The sequence below is a fragment of the Haemaphysalis longicornis genome, unplaced genomic scaffold, assembly GCF_048455015.1.
Source record: "Haemaphysalis longicornis isolate Haplotype H1 unplaced genomic scaffold, Haemaphysalis longicornis Haplotype H1 scaffold_9, whole genome shotgun sequence".
Taxonomy (NCBI): Eukaryota; Metazoa; Arthropoda; class Arachnida; order Ixodida; family Ixodidae; genus Haemaphysalis; species Haemaphysalis longicornis.
The window spans coordinates 64,140,435-64,164,211 of record NW_027526460.1 but is presented as its reverse complement, the minus strand read 5'-3'; the positions used below and the strand labels follow the sequence as shown (position 1 = coordinate 64,164,211).

General features: G+C 45.6%; 1 protein-coding gene across 1 annotated transcript; it reads right to left on the bottom strand.

The window, feature by feature from the left end:
- Nucleotides 1-1,330: 1,330 nt before the first annotated feature.
- On the bottom strand, nucleotides 1,331-17,184 carry LOC144151476 (uncharacterized). Its single transcript, XM_077682530.1, has 5 exons — nucleotides 17,045-17,184; nucleotides 11,637-11,788; nucleotides 9,621-9,688; nucleotides 2,636-2,719; nucleotides 1,331-1,539 (listed from the first exon to the last, which is right to left on the bottom strand). The coding sequence occupies exons 1-5, from the start codon at nucleotides 17,159-17,161 to the stop codon at nucleotides 1,388-1,390; spliced, it is 573 nt and encodes a 190-aa protein (XP_077538656.1). The 5' UTR covers nucleotides 17,162-17,184; the 3' UTR covers nucleotides 1,331-1,387.
- Between the last annotated feature and the right edge of the window lie 6,593 nt (nucleotides 17,185-23,777).

Genomic DNA, 23,777 nt, shown 5'->3' with positions numbered 1-23,777 from the left:
ACGCCTCAATCACTTAGGGGTCGTCGGATAACTGCGTGCTGCGCTACAATATGTCGCACGGTTTCTTGTGCCTCCCGCCCGCATATTGCGCACAATGTACCTACTGGGGAATTACTGTTTTTTAGAAAACAACCTCCGGGCATCAAAAAACAATGTACTCGCTTTAGTACTATGAAAGAACATTTACCTCGTGCTCTCTCGCTGCCCGATTCTCTAGATACCTAAGGATTTCGTTGTGGAAATATTTTTTCCCGGTTCGTTATCTCTGATTTTTTTTACTTTCTGTCCGGCTTGCTTTATTGTTTGTCCTGCGCTTCCAGGCTTCATGTACTTCGCCGGAAGTCTTCTGGATCTTTTATTGCAGGGCGCGTACACGTTTTTTTCTGTAAATGTACCTACATTTTAGACGCGCCTCTCCATTAGACCATTGTTAAAAACCTATTCTGCTCTGCGCTTCTCCCACTTCAAAGAAGGCTCATGGAGTTTCCCAGCGCTGCCTCATTTGTTGTTTTGCTATGGTCTATTAACTCCAATCGACCTACAGCCGTGCGGTACACTTTTAGTTTTTGTTCAATCACTTTTAGGCCGTACTCCGCGCTCATCTCGCGCGATCTGTTAGGGCAGCGCCGTACTGCTGAGGGTTTCAGTGGATGCCCCGTGATGGCTGCACTAACCGCCAAGTGGCGTTAGCATCGCCAAGCATAAATTTGGTGTAAATGGTGCGCCCGGTATTGCGTTTTGTGTAATTAGCATGCTACCATTATTCATGCGGGCCTGTGGGCATACAGCTAAGGTGTGGGTACATGTGAAAGCCGATAATGCGTTCTCTATTTTCACCTTTCGTCGGGTCAAACCATGCTGGCGTAGGATGCACGTAGTGGAACTGTAATTCCCTTGTATAATTCCCTTCCCTCGAGTCGTAAATTTCTATAATTCTTGTTCGAACTCCGTCACTTCGATCTCTTTACGCTTCCGGCACAATAATGTGGGTGCTTATGAGGGACTCATCTTCTATAAACGACCAATGGCGGCCTTTCGCCAAATGGGATGCTTATTGCTTCCTTATTCACACATACCACTGAAGAAGACGGTCATATCCCTGTGGGCTGTCGCAAGTACCATGGCAATAGACAAAAAATATAGGCGCCCCAGCCTTGTCTGTTCGCCTTACGCACTTCTGAGAACACTTTGAATCACCCTACTTCAAAATGAAGTATTAATTAATAACCATTCAGTGACACTCTTTTGCAATGAAAATGCTACTTTCCTCCAGAAATCACGTCATATTTTTTAATATTGTGTTCTTTGCCACATTTCCTTCCAAACGAACTCTATCAAAGATATTTTATTTAAGCACATTTTCCCTTTTACAATGAACTTCCCACTTTCACGTCAAAATGGCGTATATGTCTGCGCTCGCGCAGTCATTTTCGTCGTACAAAGGTACAGAATCATTCCCGCAGATGTTAGTGTACTGTGTAAGGCACTCTTCAGATATTCCATCGGGAATTGCGTCCTTCGCAACCCAGAGAGTGCACTCTGAAAAACAAGAAACAAGGTTTCCGTCATAAAACACATATTACATTTCCCAGAAGAAAAGACGAAACAAATAAAATTCAGGTTATTTTGATGGCCTTTTACACGTGTAACAAAAATATCATATAGAATTCTGCAGGGTAAACGGCACCGTACACAAACTTTGCCACATGTTACCTTGCCTTCTTATTTAGTGTTGTTCCGTATTGCTCGTGTGAATGGTGTCGTTAGGCTGCTATTTATCTAATTGGCTTTTTATACTTTATTAGACTGTATATTCTAAAGTGGTGTTGTGCAGTAGGCTTTGCGTGTGTGTAATTGGTTATTTTTTGTTTTTTCCTTGTTTTGATATGTCGCGACAACCCTTGGTTTCGGTGGCCCGAACCGAGTATTGTGCATCTATGCCACTGCATCATCACCTTCACTAATGCACAGGAGGATGCAGCACACGAATGCCCAGACTAAAACAACTGAATCTTTATTAGTGTCAGATTTCGCAAACCGTATTCTAGTAAACATGTGATTGTTCACTTTTGCTTCACTCTGACTGCACCTGAAAATTCAAGTCTGGCAAAGTGCTAGACGAAACTTCAAGTTCGATTTTCATTTTTCACAGCCACAGTTAAAGATAAAGTTACAAATAAAGTTTACATTATATTTCATTTAAGAAATTGCTTTCCTGTAAAATTTCCAGTTCAGATGCCATTTCCCGCCTTCCAATTTGTTTCGTGCGCGGTGACCGCAGTAATTTACCCAAGCCATATGCTGGGACTGGCGTTGGCCCACAAACGCTGAGCCATCCTTAAAAACAGGAGACTGGAGAAACGACTCTCCTTTCACATATCATGGGGATTTATACATTTAAACGCCCACTCATACACACTCCGTTATGCATGTGTGCGAAGCGGTATTTGTGAACTGATCTACGAGCAAATAGTTCTTCAGGCGAAACTTTACTTTTCGCTTTAATTTTTTTATGCTGACGAACGGAAATTTTGCTACTATACTGCAGCAAAAAAGAGGAACTTTCGCATTGCGGTTCATCAGCAACCAGTGCAGCGAGAAAATACAACTTCGAAGCAGTAGGAAGGATCGTTACGGTTTCCGAAGGGGCTCATCTTCACAACAGCACAAGTCTGGTAGTCTGTGTAGACGAAATCAGCAACCCTAACGTCTCCGGTATCTGAAAAAAAAAACATATGAATGTTACGAAACATTTTGTAGCTCCCTGAAGAATGACTCTTGCTGTTTACGTATGTTAGCTCCCGCAGTAGTCACCATAAGGTGTGGCTGTTTCAAAAGGCGAAGCAAGGAAATCCCAAAGATGAAAAAAAACACTGGCGAATTGGAGATTTTTCCGGTCTTTTGAGCATTGCGTATTCTAAGAAATATTCACCTTTGTCGATACAATATTTTCACCAACACTGTCCGCACCTAGTGTCATAAACGTTGAACCTGTCCGAAGAAAGCCCGTTTATTTTGAACATTTGTACTTTTAGGCTAAGCCTCCATTTCCTTACATTACTCGGAAAACTTGGAACCGGTAAAAAATAAAACCAATACTTATGTGAAAACTCGGCTTTGGTCAGTGATTTAAGTTTAACAACGCTCTCGATGGACAAGCTATGCACAATTTTTTCTATCAATTTGTATAGGAACGAGTTCCAACAAAGCTAGTCAAGCAGCGTTTTATATTTAGAGGGATGGTTTCGTACGCTAGTAGGTAAGGCATCCTAAAAGGAGTTGCAGCGCGCATAGACAAGCGGACTGAGACAGAACAGCTTCCTCTATTTCACCGTGTCTCTTCTTCTAAGTGTGCTATAAGCCCTGTTAAGATATATTTACAGTAAAGGGACGAAATTTTGTTTGCGGCCACGATTAGACGAGTAGTTGTGAGGGTTGACAATTGAAGCCGGAAGAAAAAAAGTAACCGTGTTTCGTCTCACTTCGTTGCAAATGTCACCGAAAGATGGTAGTCGTCTGGCTCCCCTGCCAAGTAAATGGTGTGGGCACCATTCTCTTTTCCGCTGACCTCTCAGGCTGTTGCTGTCCTGTTTCGCTCCTCGCAAGACAAACACGGTAGAGGGTGGCTCAAGGCAATTTCAACTTCTCGCGTTCAACTGCGTCACAAAAGCAGCCTTTATGCCAGCGCCGCCGTACGAGGGAGACACGCGTGCGTCGAGGCAACGCGTCTACACGCTACATCACGCCCGTTTCAGGAACAATATATTGGGGCCTTTCGTTGTATTTGGCGTCGCGGTCAGCCTCTTTTGTATTTTTCTGGGCATACTCTTCAATAAATCAAGCATACATATATTTTTACTAAAGGGACCGTGCAAATGTTACGTAATAACGAGTGGCCTCAATATGTGAGTAATGCTTGGTTCTTTTCTCAACAATTTTGAAAAGTATGAGCATTCCCACCAGACTTAGATGTTTCGATATGGCCGTGGGTTCCCTTCAGGTGGCATCTTGCTGGGGCATACGCATAGAGTCTGTTGTGCAACTTCGTATAATTCTTTCTCGTCATACGAGCTCGTCGAACCTTACATACATCCGCCGTCCTCTACTTCATCACAGTATCGTTGAATCACTGTATTAAGTTTGCCAGGGCGCCTTAATCGACAGACAGACAGACAGACAGACAGACAGACAGACAGACAGACAGACAGATAGACAGACAGACAGACAGACAGACAGACAGACAGACAGACAGACAGACAGACAGACAGACAGACAGACAGACAGACTTTGAGGCAATTTCCGCGTTCCAGTATCCCAAGAAAGACGACCGTATTTAAACAGACTATCCTCTTTAAAACAATCGAAGTTACCAGATTATGGTGCGGCCGGGCTAATGAGTTACAAGCATTAGCGCCCCAGCGCTAGATGTGCTACTTGCGAGGTCTCGTACTAACACACGCGAATGCCTGTGACAACCCAGTCGCGCAGCTCTGGTGAGCTCCCGGACCAGGTAAAAATGTAGAATGGCTTGAATAAAGTTCATCGCGCAAGAGCTACACTATAATGTTTTTGCATCTTTACACGTAAGGTGTCAGAGTGCCGTCCCAAGTTTTGGTGTTGGGTTGCAACACGAGGCGCGGCGATACCAGCAGGTGTCACATCATCTAGTTGTACCTAAATAGTAGCTTACAAATACGGAATTGAAACTGCCGAGCCTTGAGAATAAGGGGGCTCAAAAATCGCTGAACAAAAATTTAGCCTACTCGTTATTTAGGTTTTTGTATTTAATATTTAGTACCCGTTTCGGCAACGGCTCATTGGCTTTTTATTGTTTTCTCGCACCCCTGAATTGGTGTAAAACCGGTGATAAAGGAAAAAATATATTGCAACAGGTTCCACGTGACCTCGGAATGTATGTTTACAAAAGGGGAACAGCGCAAACTCAGACAAAAACACAAGGCAAAGAAGGTGACAAACACGACCGCTGTTCCCCTTTTGTAATGATGCACCAACTCGCCAAAGCCTTAACCCTTGCTCGGAATGTATGTGTGGCCGCCAGGTTACAATTTTCGTATCCTCTCAGCAAGCAAGAATGGCACTTTCGACACTGCTAAAGGGTATCGTATACTTTTATGGTCTGTAAGCTAAAACTGGCTACACTTGCGTTAAGCGTATTCAGTACAACCAAATATAAAGCCGCTTTCGTGTGGTTTATATACTAAGGCTGTTCTTAGAACACCATGAACGCAAGAAACCGATTTTCCCTAAACCATTTAACGGTTTGTGTTTGTTTAGAATGTTTTATTTTTCGTACATTTAAATGATGAATTAGGCCTAAAAAAAGTGCTGGTCTTTAACTTCAGTATTTTTATTTTTTTATTTATTTTTATTTACAGTATACTGCGGTCACGGAGGACCATGCAGGTGGGAACATGGTGATGCAGATATACAATATATGTGGCACGGCAGTAGCCACATAGCGCACAAGCACCCTAAGTAACAAATAGTGAAGGAATAGACTTATCGGCATAACTAGAAACATGGAAAACGGTTTAACCCAGCCAAGGAACAAAATAACACACCTTACAGGAGGGTTCAATACACATTACATCAAGAAGACACCATAGAGGTCTCCGAAAACAATGAAAGGTGTGCAGAATACTTTACTGCTAACAACAGATAACAGGGCATCAATAAAGCATCAGCATTTCAAAAAAGACAAAATACAAAGGAAATGTGACAAGGTCGCTAACTGGTTGACTGCGTTTCCAGATCAGTCAGCAGTGCACTCTCAAAAACACTTACAGATTCCGATGAAACATTTTTTTCAGACAACGAATTCCAATCAACAATAGTTCTGGGAAAAAATGAATATTTAAAAAGGTTCATGCGAGTTTGATAAGGAAGGATGTTATGCGCATGCCGATTTCTGGATGTGCGACTCAAGAAAGGCTGAATATATGCGCGCGCATTTACGTTCAGTTTGTTGCGATAAAGTAAAAACAAAAATTTAAGTCGGGCTATTTTCCTACGCTGCTCCAGGGAAGGAATCTTATTTACCAGCATAAGGGATGACGGGGAATCTTTTCTCTTATATTTGTTAAATATAAAACGAACCGCCCGTCTCTGTACCATATCGAGTCTATGCTTATCTTTTTGATAGTAGGGGTCCCACACGACGCTCGCGTATTCAATTTTAGGCAAAACAAAGGATCTATATGCCAGAAGTTTTGCATTGGATGGCGCATTACGCAGTTTATGTCTAAGAAGTCCAAGTTTCCGAGTGGCTGCTGTACAAATGTTTTCAATGTGCGTAGACCATGTAAGTTTGTTCGTGATTGTTACACCTAAATATTTGTATTCTGTGGCTTCTGTTACGATATCGTTATTAATTTTGTACGTGCAGGAAAATGGTTGCTTTTTATTTGTTACGCGCAGAAGCACAGTTTTCTCACAGTTCAGAGACATTGACCAGGTTGTGCACCATTCGTGTATTTTCGCTAGACTGGAGTTTAAAGAAATTTGATCGGCCTGGCATGTCACTTTTTTAAAAATCAAACAATCATCTGCAAACAATCTAATCTCAACATCAGGACATATAGCAGCAGTGATATCGTTTACGTACATGAGAAAAGGTATTGGTCCTAAGACGCTACCCTGGGGCACGCCAGACGTAACTGGTAAACGCCCGGAGAAGTGCCCATTCACACCACAAACTGAGTTCGGTTGGACAAGTACTGCTTTATCCAATTGATTATAAAGGAGTGGAGGCCAAATCTTTGAAGTTTTATTAAAAGTTTACAATGGGAAACCCGATCAAAAGCTTTGCTAAAATCCAAAAACACTAAATCAACCTGCCCGGATGTATCAAGGGCTGAAGCGATCTCGTGAATAGTAGTTGTGAGCTGAGTAGTCGTTGAAAGGCCTTTGCGGAATCCATGTTGGTAATCAGATAGCAATTTATTACGTTCGAGGAAGTCGGCTATGAAATGTACAATGATGTGTTCCAGTATTTTGCAGCAAGATGAAGTCAGTGATATTGGGCGGTAGTTTTCTTTTTGTAAACGATCTCCTTTTTTATGAACTGCAACTACGCGGGCGATACGCCAATCGTCTGGGATGATCGCCATTTTTAAGCATGAACGAAAAATAGCGGCGAGAATATGTGACACGAGCTCGGCATACCGGCGCAGAAAAGCATTTGGAATGTTATCCGGTCCGCCTGAAGATTTATCTTTTAAATTCAGTAAAAGTGAAAAGACGCCTTCTACGGAAATAAAGTTTTGATCAAAAAGGGAATCACCAAACGACGGAATGTCACTATCAGGCGGAGAGAATACGGAATGAAAATATTCATTTAAGACGTCAGCTACGCCCCTCGGCTGCGTTATAAGCACATCCGCGTTCTTTATTTTGTCTGTTTAGATTTCGAGCTTAGAAAGCGCCTGAACTTCTGAGGGTTTGTTCTAATAAAACTAGGCAAGGTAATTTCGAAATATTTGTTTGTTGCACACGACAATGCGCTCTGCAGTTCTTCACGAAGAAGGCGAAGTGATTCAACATTTGTAATTTTTTTCTTTTTTGCTCGTCTAATTCTGCGTTTCAAATGAATAATGTTCCTATCAATCCACGGGTTCTGGCGATTTGTCTTTATACGCCTCGAAGGAACAAAATTTTCAATGCATGTTCTAATAGTTACCTTAAACTTATTCCACAGATCAATAGCATCATCGTTTTGCATGTTATCTACAAACCACCAGAGCTCGTCGAGAATCGCGCTGTCATTTGACTTACTGAAGTTTTTAACTGTTTTACTCTTTGGCCGATTCTTCACACAGCTGCCTAAGGTGCACGAAAAAAGGACTAACTTATGGTCGGATATGCCATCGCATAATCAGTAATACTTCTGCTGACAAATACAAGATCTAGTGTTGTGCCCCCACCTTCAGATTCACGGGTGGTTTCATGAACAACCTGAGCTAAATCATTTGTAAGCATGATATCTTGCAATGTGCTGTCAAGTAGGTGGGATGTGATGTTGCTAGACCAGTCAAGTTTTGGCAGGTTAAAATCTCCAGCCATAATCGACGATCCATTCATATGAACAGACATGTGATTAGATAAGGCAAACAAGAATTCAGGGGGCGAAGAAGGCGGCCTGTACACAGCCCCTAATGTAAGTGCATGTCCCCAACAGCTTATTTTCAAGAATAGGCTTTCGTGGTTTTCTATCTGGGGTAGTAGCGTAGCGGAGAGCGTGTTTTTTAAAATTACTGCTATTCCACCCCCCCGGGAAATACGATCACGTCGGAAAATATGATATGCATCATCAACTATTACTTCGTCTGGTATGCCATCGTGCAGCCAAGTTTCCGTTATTACTGTAATATGGGGATCGTGGGTAAGGAGGAGACATTCAAGTTCGCTTATTTTATTCACAATGCTACGTGCATTAAGGTTTAGTACTCGAAGGCATTTTTGCTTGGCGCATGCATGCTTTCACGACTGCCTTGCCTCTGGGCTCTGGCCGTGTTCTTCCGAGTTACTGCTTGCCCCCACGCTATCCCGGGTAAACGTTTTCGGTGATAAAACAACACGATCGTTTCTAGCTTCATTCCATGCGTAAAGAACGCCATCTACTTTTAACTTGTCGTGGGTAAGAATCACCTTCTTGCCGTTATCCTTATCAATCTTCGCAGATTGCCACAGGAGCCGCCTCTTATGCCGTGTCGAATAACTATAATCATTACTGATCGATATGCTAGTGCCTTTTAACTTTTTTGCATTTCGAAGCACGGCCTCCTTTTCTGTGAAATCTTGGAAATAGGCAATGACTGGCCTATTTCCTTGACGCCTACCAAGACGGTGAATTATGGCCACGGATCTGCAAGTCTGCCCTAGTTTTCTACCAAAAAGATCGCTAACCACCTTTTCTCTCAAAATCTGCTCATCTTCTTCGCCTTGTTCACTGATGCCGTAAATGACGAGGTTGGATCTGCGACTACGGTCCTCAAGGTTTACCATCTTTTCAGCCTGCTGGCCTATTTTTTGCTCAAGTGTGACGATTTGCTCCTAAAGGGTTTGAATTTGCACATTTTTTTCACAAATATCTGCCACTATTTTGTCTAGTTCATTCCAACGATTGCTTAGGGCAGTTACGGTGCTTTCGGTAGCTTCTAGTCTATTTCGTATAGCGGCAAGTTCTTCTAGTATTGTTGATTGGCCCGTTTGAAGTTGCTTGAACATTTCCTCTACTGTAGGTCCGGGATTTTGTTCAACATCGCCGCAAAGAATCAACTTGCAAACACACAAACAACTGTACGCCATCAGAATACACTTCCGTGGGCACGGCACAATCAGTAACATACGGTCGTCACTTCGGATGGTAGAAATGTTTGAGCAAACCTGCACAAAAAGCAGGGACGATTTCGTTCGCTGCATTGCTCCTACCGCCTCGCCGTGCCCACTCAGTATTGATATTTAGACCCAGTGGCGAGTGCCATTTAAATGTAAAAGCCTACTCTATGCGGAAAGAAAGGCGCCGCTTTGTGTTAATAAATTTTGGGATATTTTCCGCAGAACACTTGCTCCACATAGATAAAATAAGCAAATATACTTACTCGAACCGACCGTGTAACGACATTTCTCAGGGGTGTCACCAGGGGTGAAGTGAAGAGGGGCTGAGAATGTACCAACAAAACAAATGACCGGCAACACCGATTGTAGTTGGGCCAGTACGTTCATATCTAAGCGAAAAACAGAGCGAAAAATACGAGAGAGAACAGCGTTTGGACGCAAAACTTTTTTAAGCCAAACAATATTGTGCTGCACGCGCCGACCAAGAGAAATGAGACAGAGAGAGAGGGAAAGAGAAGAAAGGGAGAGACAGAGCAGCAGAGATGGAGGTAGAGATAAATGGACAGAAGGAGGAAGTCCGAGAAGTACTGGAGCTGCGCCACTGCAAGGGAAAAATTGAAGGGACACATTTCCACAACTAAGCGCACCGCATATCCCAAAATGTTCTCAATAATTGTGTCAGACAGAAAGAAGAAAAAGATGCGTGATACATCTATCGCAAAAACAGCAAATATCCCTGTGAACAAATAATTTTGTCTACGGAATCACGCGGGGACCCCTCTGTCCCGTTTCTAATGAAATAAAGCAAACCACTCCCGACCACGCACAGGATGTGGGGTTTGACGTCACCACAAATAAGAGTTAATGAGTAGACTGTCTATGACGCAAGGATAAGTGCAAAATTAAACTCAGTTCCACACAGTGTGAAATCTTCTGAAAAGGGAGCTGAGGTTCTCTTTTATCGGTTCGAAAATCAGCGGGCGCTGGCCCGACAATGGCAGCGCTGTCGTTTCACAAATTCTACGGTTCACACAAGGGAATCGGCGTATAAACGTCAGCGGCAGAAGGCCCCCTCCACCCTATCTCCCGAGCAAGTGAGAGAGGAGTAGCCTCGAAGTGGCCTCTGGGAGGCCACTCCACCCTCTATCAGAGGGTTTTCGAACCAGTTTCTGCGACGGCGGCGTCGCGTCTCGGAACCTGCTCCCGCCCCTGCGTGACGCGCGCCATTCAGGAGATTTACGAAAAGGTTCCACCTGGAATACCTCCGTTGTTAAAATAAACACTTTAATGTATCTTTGGAGTCAGAGGTATGTTACTGAAGTTTGTTTTTAAACCTACCAAAGCTACACTTCACCTACATCTCAATCATCATTTTGAATAAATGAAGGGTTCTCAAATTATCAGCTATAACATATTGCCCTCACTGTTAGTACTGTGTTCTTCTAAACTATATACATGTGAAGCGGCTTTTATAGGGCGTTACCGGTAAATCCTTTCCACCCTGTCTCCTCTCTCGTAGTGCAGAACCCAATTTTTCCTGGTAATTTTAGGGATGAAAAATGATGTAAATAAGGTCAGCCATTCTTTGGTTCTTTTGAAAAATGTTCGGTAGCCACAGCCGCCTGAAACCTTGTTGTGGGCAACGCTAATTGTTTTGTAGGCGCATCTTCAAACAAAAGAATGAGTTGACTGAAGTGTCGTTGACAAATCAGAAACCTCTTTGACGATTCATGTTCCGGAAAAGAGCGAAAGAAATTTGAAAAGCATGTGGCTCCTTCCATCCGCCTACTGCGAGAGAGAATAAAGGGCACTTTTCATACAGATATTGGCTGGTTGCCGTTGTGAACAAAAAAGTGTCATCTTGAGGCACAGAGCGGGAAGCCTAAGCCACTCAAGGTTTTCCTCAGATGAAGCACGATGTACGTTTTGATAAGTGAATGCGAGAACAAAATAATAATGTCTTTTTATGTGCGCCTCACAAAACAAAATTCCACAAAGGCGGTGGTACTCTCGCAGTGTTTTTTACGATAGCATTATTTCGCAAGGCCCAAAGCATTTCATGGTTTCAGGCCTCTCTCCATAAACAATGGGAATGGAAAATTTCCTGTTCATTCAGTGATTTCTTGACAGGAGCCGTGCTGAGTTATTTAATCGAAATTGTGCGTAAAATTATAAAAGAGTAAAATATATTTTCACCAGGGCTGGTACAATAGCTCATGTAAAATTTGAAACATACGAAAAGATGATTTGGAGAAAATCACGCACAGAAAAATACTTACCGTCCTTCCCCCGGGCTTTTTTGGAGTGACCACACGTACGTGGCGTTCTTGCCCTTGGGGTCATAATAGGTTCTGGGCGCCGAGAGACATTTTAGAATGTCGTCATGGTTTGTGTCGCGTACTGCAACGGGGTTCGATATGGCGTCGAAAATCTGCACGGCAGAAACAGGATGTTCTAAATAATTGTGATCATGCGGTTGTGCATAAGAAATTTAATTTTATTTTATGACAACTGTGCCTATAAAAACCATCCTATCCTCATATTCCGTAGCCGACTAGTAGGTCTCAACGAATAGAAAATTTGTCTACTGGTCCTAGCCACGCTGATCATTAAAATCACGTACTAATAAAATACTACACAAAAAACCGCTAAAATAGAAGGCCTCACTCATACAGCCTACGGGACGGCTCTTTTCTTCCTTCCCCATCTACGCCTCCATAGATTAAATACTTAAACTACGACTACACAACGTTCTTGGATGTCTTATTGAGTTGGAGAGAAAATCTTAACTACAACGCGTCCCATCTGTGCCAACTAGCCAAGCCATTCTTGTCCCGTTCAGATACCGTACACCGCCAAATTAAGACCGGCCACCACGCCCCCCATCTACCTTCTAGCACCACATCCAAGCCTGCCCCATGCCACCCCATATGCATTTAAACTTCAACCAAGGCCGCCGGGAAGCGCAGGTACGCTCTCTCACGAAGAAGGTAGAATATGACCTACAGAACTGTACACACCGACTTTATCTAAGTCTTGTGAACGTGACGCACAGCTTTAGTCGCCCTCAAACACGCTGGCCGAATCTCCACGACCGTAACCGCGCACACCAATAAAATATATACAGCAAAAACGCTACTAATCGGCTTCGCAGCCACCACCCATGCCAACAACACCCCCCACATCAGTATAGTCTCTGGCTCTCATCAAGCATGCCGTCTCTAGCAAGCGGGCCTAGCCCCAACACAGGCCATACCTCTCCTCCAACGTCTGCCCGAAGAGAACGCCATCACGATCATCCGGACGCCCGGCCACTCCGGCCTTACCGGGAATGAAGCGGCCAATGCCGCAGCCATACACTGGCCTATTGGGCATTCCCCACCGAAGTGATCCCACCACCCTGCATGACCGCCCACGACCTCGAAATTCTACTGGATAATAAGCACTCGCCCTTGTATTCACTACACCCTTACCCGCAACGTCTACCCCTTCCACACCACCAGAACACCAACCAGCGAACCATCATTAGTCGCCACCTTCGGACCGGCACTTACTTAAGCTTCCTCCAGATCTTTCGTAACCTTCCACCAGATCGTACCCACTGCAAAGAGCTGTACAGGTGATGGTGAAGAAGGCGAGGAGAGTCGGCTCGGCCTGCGCAACTCCTATCCAAGACCAAACTCCGGATCGAAGGGAGAGACAACCCAGAGGTCTAACATTCCAAAGTCCGAGATAGTGGTGGTTGTTGATGGTTGTTTTGTTGGATCAGGTGGTGTTATTCTGGCAATAAACGGCAGATAATGAATGGAAGCCTACCACTGTCCCTGAAGAACGTGTATGACGGCTGCATTTTACCGGTACTCACCTACGGGGCAGAAACTTGGAGGCTTACTAAGAGGGTTCAACTTAAATTGAGGACGACTCAGCGAGCAATGGAACGGAAGATGACAGGTGTAACATTATGGGACAAGAAGAGAGCGGTGTGGGCCAGGGAACAAACGCGTGTTAAGGACATATTAGTAGAAATTAGGAAGGAGTGGACTTGGGCATGGCATGTAATGTGAAGTCAAGATAAACGTTGGTCATTAAGGGTAACAGAGTGGATCCCTAGAGAGGGCAAGCGTTGCAGGGGGCGGCAAATGGTTTGATGGGCTGGTGAGATCATGAAGTTAGCGGGGATTAATATGTCACAGTTAACACAGGACCGGGGTAATTGGAGATTAATGGGAGAGGCCTTTGCCCTGTAGTGGCGTAGATAGGCTGGTGATGATGATGACCCTGGCAATGTGTCGGGAATTGCTCCTCCCAAGAGCCACCCAGTGGATCAATATTATGGCCACTTCACCAGCAGTCCGCCAGTTCCGTCTACGGAAGGAAGAAGGCGCGACACCTCCTTGCATGGCATCCAATGTCCCCTAGGGCTGCACATACAATCCACCAGAATCATTCTCAACTTCCTCAAGACAATGTAATGGCATGTAAACCAAACGATAAGTCTGCTCAATAAAGTCACCAGTGAGATGCACCATTAGGACGCACCTACAAAACGGCGCTACATCAGCCCCCCGACACGCCTACTGCCAGACTACAAGGGTTCGGCCTTCACAGCAAGGCCAGCGAACTTGCCAAAGCCCACCAATGATACTGCACGAATGCCTCGCTTAAACCGAACAAGAAGGAACGTCATTCAGTCACTGGGAATAGGATACCACACCCTTAATTAGGAGGCGACTATTCTCTAAGGTATCCACGCTCACGTCATAACATCATAGCCAAACAACAATCCCTGCAACATGAATCACACGTACCATACCGATCGGAGCGAACTGCGAGCCCGCGCACTGCAGAAGAAGTGCACAAAACAATACACTACTCCTATACGTCAAAGCAGCGTAATACAGACACCACGAGGTCTTCCCGGCAATTTAGGTTTGCAAACAGTCCCATTTCAACAGCCTCGATTCTGTCACAGTCCGGACGCCCATCTCATAACCGGCGGACGAGGAGGCGTTAGCGGTGACCCTTCACTCATCCCTACCCCTGCAAGGATCGTTACAGATTCTAAAACCGCTCTTCATATTTTTTCCACTGGAAATATATCGTCAACAGCACTCAAATACTTTGCAGCAACCCCCCGCAATACCCAGTACAACCTAATTGGACCCCCGCGCATTCCGGGCAGGCGGCCCATGACCTAGCCCGAGGACTAACTATCAGGGCTGGGCGGAGCCCGTATCGCTAACACGGTGCCCTGTCCGCGTGAAACCGTCTGAGTGGATACCACAACATTACCACTTCTTACCTTCTCTAAAGCTGGATCCCCCCTCAGGCAAATACCTCCGTCACAATAGAGCACGGTTAAAAACTATTTTTACACCATGCAATAGAGCAATGTCACGTTTCCCGCCAACTCCAGACGGAAATCCTTTCCTGTTCTGCAACCATGATCCATATCCACCCCAGGCTTTCCTCAACCTCGGTTGGACACTTATGTGGTATCCATGCTAACCAGCCCAAACCATCTCTGCATGGCCCGAGGGCCCTTTTTCGAAATCGCTTCCGAGGATAAGTGGGAGGCCTCACTTCGCAGCTTTGTTCTGGGCCTATAGGTCCACCTGGTCAAGAGGGCGGAAAAGTTCGCCGGAATGGACCGTTGCGCAGCGACCACGACATCGTCAACCTAACTCAAAGAGAATACGTCTAGATGGGGGCGGACCTTAATCCCCTTGCCCGCCACCATCATCAGGAATTCCATTGTCATTAATCAATTTCACTTGCCAATTAAGTTTCTCTCTCTCTCTACCCTGTCAATGTCACCGCTGTGACACCCCGCTCTCCGAATTTCACGCTATATACTGCCGTCCTATTCCCCTAAGGCCCCTCTCCCTCCTCCGCCCTGGAGCAGTGGGACACTGAGCAGACTAGCCCTGACTCAGCCTTCCGGAGGGCCTGGTTTTCTTGGGCCCTCGGGCCAAGGTTGCATGTTGACCTAGAGACGCTTTACCGCCACCCTCTTTTCTTTTCCTTTGCTCGTATAAATGTTTGCCACCACTAGGCAGGTATTATTGTGGCGGTGTCCCAACACGCACATCCGACTGCTGCCACACATGTACAGTCCACAAAAGCGATGGTGCTTTGCCTGAGATAACACCGATGAGTACGCCAGCCACGGGCGGAGAATAACCGCCCACCCCAGTTGGCGTTCACGTGATGGAAGCGTTCTGGCATGTCCCGCCTCATTTGTGCTTGGCTACTGCGACAGCATTTTACCCGCCATACAGGTTCAGCTGTCCCATTTGAGACATCGGTAATATTTTAAGAATGTTTTGTGCACTGTCTGTGCCGTCTTAACACCAAGAATGCAAAAGTTGGACACTGTTTCAATTTTTGAACAATATGTCTTAGGAACAAAACGTGTTCGATGCAACCACTGTGCAGGCGGGTGCTCTCAACAACAAATAAAATGGCGGAAGGCATTCGTTTTAGATGTCCTCGACTCCACCTCTGTTTTAGCGACCCAGAAAGCCAACAAGCTATTGAACAAGAAGGCTAAAGATTCTAAAGATTAAATTAAACATTCCTCGAATCCGTATTTTCTATGTCGAGGGGGCGAATGGGCGGCAGGGCGTGCTTCTTTCTCAAAATAACCTGCCACATTAGGACCTCACAAGAGCAAGCGAAGGTCATTGACTTCTACATGGATATAAAATGTGAGATATTTTTCTTGACGTATGTTTTTGTGGCAGCAACATCGACTAGATATGAAAAATGGTCTTTAAGCATCCCGTCTCTTTTAGGGAGAAAGCAAAATATCCGCAAAAACCAATAACCTAACAGTGAAGTCGATTTCCACGCACGCACAGGTACAGAAAACCGTTAGTAAAACTGTGGCCCATCCTCCTCACTGTGATAAACAGTAGGGGATTCCACCTCGTGCGAGTCGTTCTGGACAATATAAAATGCATTCTGCAAAAGCTACCCAGCATCAAGAAGCTAAATTTAAATACGCAGTACATTACCAAGTACTGCTTGTGTGTGTGTTTAATTTGTGTTTTTATTTATAGAACCCACTGGGAAAAGAATGCAGGCTATCGCATTACCAGCGTAGTAATACGCTGAAGATGAAGTGTATGAAAATAATTTGCTGGCACTTCCGATGGCCTGTTTCTCCAGTTCAACCACAGAATGATCTATCTCGCAATTTAGAAACATGGGCCTCGGGAAAGAAGACTAAGAATGATTTATTGGATTGGCAAGTAACTCTGTCTACATTGCCTTAACATCCTTGGTTATGGTCGGTGGTGGAAACTATACGACGAAAAAACAGCGCAAACAAGGAAAAGGGAAGAAGCATAGTAATCAGCGTTTTGTGGAGGAAAAGTAACCGGCGGTTTCATTAGTTACTATTGCGTGTGTCTGATAAAGGTAAGTTATTATTAGAGCGGAAGCATGTCATTTTTGACAATCATTGGAAAAAGTGTCCCAATGTGTGTGAGCGTAAGCCTAATTTTGTTGCTTGCATATATTTATTGGCTGCATCTTTTAGGGCAGGACTTACGGATTGCGTCCGCACTTCCACTTCTGCGGAGGTTTTTGGGAAACGCTACATACAGAGTGCATTGTTCTAACTGTTAGAAAATATTTATTTACGTCAAAATAAAGTTTGTTTGTTCTGAATTGTTCTTACCTTGAAGCAGTCGGGAGCTTCGCCTAAAAGTGCGTTGGCGTCTACAGCCCCATGGGCGCCACCAGCGACCAAAAGAAGCTTCAACGTAAACGATACAGAGGATAGAGCAAAAATCATAGTTTTCTCTTGCAGGTCCTACACTTGAGGCTAGTAACGCTGTGTGCACCTCCGTTAAGTAGCCGTGAGGGCATTGTTACAAGAAGCCAACAGGCGCTGATAATGTTTATTGCTGTCCTTGAATGAGACATAAACCTCTCTCTGCAGCAACAAACGTTCTTGGGGTGACAAGACACAGGCAATAATTGCAGTGTATGCGTGTGTGTATAGCGAAAACTTGAGGTTGTTGGCCCTGAATAATTGTTGGCCGGAGATTTCGCCCGATTGCATTCAGACTAACTATCTACTTTTGTACGTGCGAAATGTCTCTACATGAGGTCGTCAACGCGCTCTTAAATATTATATCTGCGCTGCCAGGCACGGGCATAATGCTCCCTTGTTGGCGCCTGGATGTTTGCGTGTTAGCGGTTACAATCCCCCAAAAGAAAAGTCCCCGTGCCACCGTTAACACTTTTGTTGCTTTTCTGGACTTATGCAAAAACATTTAGGCGCGTAAATTCACACAGAATAGATATCGTACAACGCTATATTCAAGGAGAAGAAAGTCTAACAACTCCCGGCACAATTTTTTGAACCGCACTCTAGGTGCAGGGGATGAAGGTTCCAAGTTGGCCATATATGGTCTTGTTCTGATGCAAGGAACATCAAAGGACCGGAGCTATTGCGACCGCTGCTAGCTAACGAACTTGTTTTATTTCGGTGTTCGATTAAGTGTTCCGCACGTGCTGTAAGAGATAAGGTGGACTCTAACGACCCAAAATACACACCCAACTGGGATGTCCGACGACAAGGGACAGTTTGCGAGTGAGATCATTTGGGTGTCGTACATGCATAACAAGAAAGTGCCTAGTTAAGGAAACTGGCACGAGTGACAGCCGGTCGAAGAAGTAGAGGACGACGATTACCGCTCCAGCCGGTGAATAACGCAACTCTTTCCCCTTCTCCCTGGAAAGACGGCCGCTACTCCTTATGTAAATAAACTGTATATATGCTGTACATTTACCACTTGATGCCATCCTGCCACGTAATAATATACTAACTGGTCATATGAATTCAGAACAAAGTATCCCTTAAGCATTTTGAGACTTGCCAAACTCTCGTACTTGAACTGGCATTCCACAATAAAGGCGTACCAGAAAGCCACCGACCGGGCGACTTGAACTATAGTGTCGCTATTGTCAGGCTCTTACTGAGTTACTGCTGCATCTTGATCCATACGTTACTCACCGGTTGTACTGCCACCTCCTCCCCCCCCCCCCTGCCCGACAAATATCTGCGGATGTACGCGGGCAATATGTGTGTTTGGGAAGATGGTGTAACTCGCCGGCTTGTAGGCGTGCCGCTGCAAAAGGCTTGCAGACTCGACCAATTGTTATTTGTATTGGCATTGATTAGAAACATCTCGCATTAAATGAGCAGTCGTCGCCTTGACACGAGCGCTTACTGAAGCATAGCCTTTGTTTGTCGTTGGCAATAATATCGGCATCCCGTGTGAGAAATCGCTAGATTCTGGAAGCAGTTGTTCACAGGGGCTATTCTTGGGGTGCCTGCGCAGGTTTTTGAAGAGGAGGCCATGTGCGCTGACCCGTCTTTTCCGAATCCTCGCCAGCAAAATGTGGAGACTCCCTCAGAATGTACGTTTCATCTCTGCCAGACAATTTTCTTTGTCTTGTAGCGGTATCACTGGCCCTCCCTTCCTGGTTCCTGCCCGCGGCAATAAATACTCTCTATAATAAATGGCTATATGCCCGTCTGAGTAACTACGTGCCTAGAGGTATTGCGGACCGTGAAATGCAATAATTACTTTGGAGGCTCAATACGTAAAGTAGGTTCTATAAGGTACGTGATAGACATTACGGCCCTGCTAATAATGAATACTTTAAGGTGGGCACTCAGCTTATGGAGTTCTCTGCCAGAGTGAAAGCGGAGTTATAATTACTGAGAATCAGCGCTTGGTGTTGGCTGTCAGTGCACTAGCAGTGAATGGGTAGACACGCTGGCGTATGCAGACGGGTGGGAGGGGGGGGGGGGAGGGGATTGGCTAACTTGGGGGAAATTTTTTGGGATAGGGGATGATTTTTAAGGGGCCATGATGACAAAATGCAAGTTTGTTTTATTCGAAAGATGTCGTGTTCTATAGTGACGCAAGCGCTTGTCCGGAAGCAAACGATCCTTTATTCACTGCAAAATTAACCAGTTTAAGCCAAAAAGTTTGATTCTCGCTCCAAAACGTGTGTTCGAACGACGCGTGCAATGACATCATAAGAACGGTACTTTCAGCTAAACTTGGCGTGGAGCGGAGTCTTGCTTACTGTTAGTCAACATAGATGTCGCCACCACACCACCTTCAGCCCTTTTCTGCCTTTGGTTTGTTTTTGACCGTGTTTGTACCTGGCTTGGTTTTTTTTCAGGGAGAAAATAATTGTTTCGGAAAACATGGTGCTCGCTCGACGAAATATGGTCCCGTAAGACGCCGTAGTAGTAGTAGTAGTAGTAGTAACAACTTTATTTTGCCCAAAAGTTGTGGTGATTGCACCACTGAGCTGTTCGCTCAGTCATCTAGACAGCGGGGCTCCCGGTGTTTGGGAGCGTGGTGTCTTCAGCCAACTATGCGAGGTCTTCTTGCACATGGGGAGCTGGGCTAGAGATGGTAGCCTCCCACTCTGTTAAGGATGATATGTTATGAAGGGTGGGATGATTTCTTCTACGTGATGCGGGTATTAATGGACATGACCAAATGATGTGGTGAAGTGATGCTCGTTCCACAGAACAGAAGGGGCAAGCGTCCTTATACTCGCCAGGATGTATGATGGACATGAGATGTGAAGTGGGGAATTATAAGGTTTGGAGCTGCCTGAGAAGGACTGTGTGCCTTCGACTGAGCGATGGATGCGGTGGTAGAAAAATTGCCTGATCCTGGCGGAAATGGTCAAGGATATCGCTGAAACTATGGAGGGGGTCCTTATCACTTGCACTAATCGGCCAGAGTTGTCTGAGACCGCAGTGCCGTGCCACAGTGCCGCAGTGCCGTGCAGCTAAAACAAACATAGTGCGCCACGGCCGGGCTGGAGGAGCGGCGGGCGCGCACTTTCATATTGAAACATGCTTGAATATTACGCGTTGACTGGAAACTGACGTCACGCATCACCGAACAAGTGAAAGGCAAGGAAGAAGAAGACGAGTGGCACTAGAGGTAAAGAAGAGGAGGTAGACGAAGTTCCAGCTCTGAGTCTACGAGCAGCGCATCATTTCTGGGCACAACTTCGCCTTGTAAATAAACCTTTTCCAGTCCTCATTTGTAACCATCGTTACAGAAGTGGTGGAGGAGCCGGGTAAATGATACCTGGTAAATGATACCTGGTAATGAAACATGTTTGAATATTACGCGTTGACTGGAAACTGACGTCACGCATCAGCGAACAAGTGAAAGGCAAGGAAGAAGAAGACGAGTGGCACTAGAGGTAAAGAAGAGGAGGTAGACGACGTTCCAGCTCTGAGTCTAGGAGCAGCGTATCATTTCTGGGCACAAGTTCGCCTTGTAAATAAACCTTTTCCAGTCCTCATTTGTAACCATCGTTACAATATGAAAGTGCGCGCTCGCCGCTCCTCCAGTCGGGCCGTGAGGGCGCGCAGTTCCAACAGTAGTACGCATCCACACTTCTATGTTTACGTGTACTTTCGTTACTTCCACTGTTTCTCCCACCATTATTACTGATATAAAAAGAATGTGCCCTAAATTTAAGCGCAAATAGTTCGTCGGGCAAGATGATAAGTTCTGCCTAATTTGCGTTTGCTTTTTCAGGCCTCCTTCCGCCAATTGCAGAGCTGGCTGGTATGACATCATAGGTTCTGTTGCGGCAAATGAAATAGTGGGTCGTATGGCCAAGCCCTTTTTTCCTAATTATGTAGCTTATTTGAGCGAAGTTTACGTTAAAAGTGCTGTCAGCATGATTCTAACGAGGCAATCTTTTGAATGAACCAAACTTACATACTGCCTTCATGACCCCTTTAAGGCTGTTCCCGCGTTAAATAAACCTTCATTACACAACTTCCTCCATCCATTTTGAATTTGCTTCTCTTCTCCAATCGTTGCTTAAGGCTTTCATATTATTCTCGGACGCAGTATTTATGTGACCTTTAATGCGTTGGGTGCTAAAAAGCTGCGCTGGTCATCTACATTCATAGAGTCGAATAGGTCATGATTGTCATGCACTGGCTCGTCCCCTTCATTCTTTCCTTTGTTTCGACTGGTGCGGCGCAGAACCGGCCGCGCATCAAGCAGTGCCGGCTGAACGACTGCAAAATAAATTTTCATTTTGTCCCCTCAACGCCACCTGGTGTCAGTACTGTTCCCATCGACGGAAATCAGTTTAGCCGCAAGTGTTGAGAAGGATTTGGCTGATTGAGATCTGTTGCGACTTTACCAACACGCAAACATGCGGGCTTCCGGCGTACCTACTGTCGGCGAAAAGAATGAAGCTGTGTGGACACTGAATGCAGCAGCCGAAGGGCAACGAATCTTGAATGTCTGACTTCGGCCCTTCGCTTTCCTTAGTGGAGGGACCCGCGCTTCAGTGGGGTTAGGTTTTACCGTCCACGGGTGCTGACGGGTGCTGACGGGTGCTGAGCCCACGCCTGCGTGCTGTAGCTGACCCAGTTATTTCCTTCGATGGCGACTTCAAGCCAGCGCGCCGACACCAGGGTGGTGCCGGCAACCGTTGAAAACAAAGCGATGCCACGGGCCGGGCGTTTCTTCGTAGACTTTTTGTGAGAGGCACCCTGGGGACGTACTTCTTAACGGCGTCCGGCCTCCGAGCTGTGTTTGTGTTTTGTGAAAAACTGTTTCTGCCCGCGTTTTAGGGCCGAAGCACCTTAGGGCCTCACTTTGTCCGGAGCTTTAGTTAGTGTACACAGTGTTGCGAATGTGCGAGAAGCATTGGATTGGATTGGATTTGATGGAAATGGGTTGGATTGGATTGGATTAAATTGATTTGTACAGGATTGAATTGGATTGGAATAGCGTATACTGTACACACGCGTTGTCACTCATTTACATGCGCGAGTGGGCGATGACACGGGTGATATACGGCAAGAACGATCCCCAGTGCTTCGTCCACTCGTCATGATGTGCTTCGTAGAGATGCGTTATTTATTTATTTTTTTGCTGTTTCGAGCCTACTTTAAGCAGCCCCCATCCTGCACATAGGAGTGTACTGCGAGTAGACACGTCGAATTTTGACCTCTCCATTCGCAATAAACGGCTGTATTCCCGTTCTTCGGAGTCTACCGATTTTTGTGGAAACCCGGGCGCTTGAAATACCCAGTATCGTGATCCACGCAAGGTGTTGCGAAACCCGTCTTCGGTTTTCTCGGATCTGACCACCCAAGACTTCTGTCGTCCTGGGGCCCACCCACATCGACGGGAAACGACACAATGACGCGGGGGCGAGCCATGCTGCTGCTGGACACAAGCCGCTAGCGGCGACTTCATGGCCACCCAAGCACCCACCTGAGAAGGCTGCCTTAAAGAGACAGAAAACCGTCTTTTTTTTGCGTATATTTTTCTTATAACTTATTAAAAGGCGTCAGTTAAAATACCTATACCTGAAGCCGGAACGGTTTTGGTGATAGCGCCCTAGACCGTTCGAAATCTGAATTTTTGTGGTCTACCATCCATACGTGTTCTGCCAGAATGTATGCTGGCCACCATGACCGTAAGACATGTGGCAACATACTTTGAACTGCGCCTCAGATTAAAACATTTATTTAATCACTGTTCCCCGGATTAAGAAACAATCATGGGCAACCTTTCATATTTTTTTATGCGGATTTGCACTCGCGCGTTGAAATCGGCGGAGCTGTGTTGACACGTAACGTGGCGTCACGTTTAGAGATGGCCACTTTTTAATCTTCAGAAATGTCAGTGCAAAATAAAATTATTTCCGCCTGTTTATTTAGGAATTCCTTTCGGTTATCCCAGTAATTAAAACACTGTATTTCACATGAGGTAGACGACGTGCACTCCACAAAAATCGGTCTTCTGTTCATTTAATGACCAATAACGTTTACTGAGAGTGGTCACAAAGGCGTTGCGTGGTGCCTCCATTCAATGGTGAGTGTTCCTGGGTTTTCCGGCGGCGTGCCGCTCATCGTGGGAACCTTTGCGGCGCGTCCGAGACGCGATCTTCAAAGAGCCGCCAAACGCTGGATTACCACAGGGGGTCCCAGGCGTCCTCCTCACGCTCCAGCCTCGGTGGTCCAAAGGGTTTCGACCTTAGGCAGTTCGCCTCTCCATAGCCAACAAGATGTCCACCTGTGTCAGATGGAAACCCGCCCTTTGTCTGTGAGTGTGTGGGCGTCAGTTTAGGCGACAAGGATTTTTGTAGTTGGTGCGTTTCTGAACACGGCGGACGAAAAGAGGAAAGGGGAAAGTCCCAAATTCCTTATTTGATCTCTCGCGCGCGAGAGCGCGCCGCCCTGCTAACTCAGCCTGAAACAATGTAAATTGTTGTACTTAACGTCTCTTTCTTTGCTGTATTCCACCAAAATGTTTGCCCCAACACAGGAACAACGTGCGCCATCACTGGACACGCTACCAGATCCGCAACACCGGCCA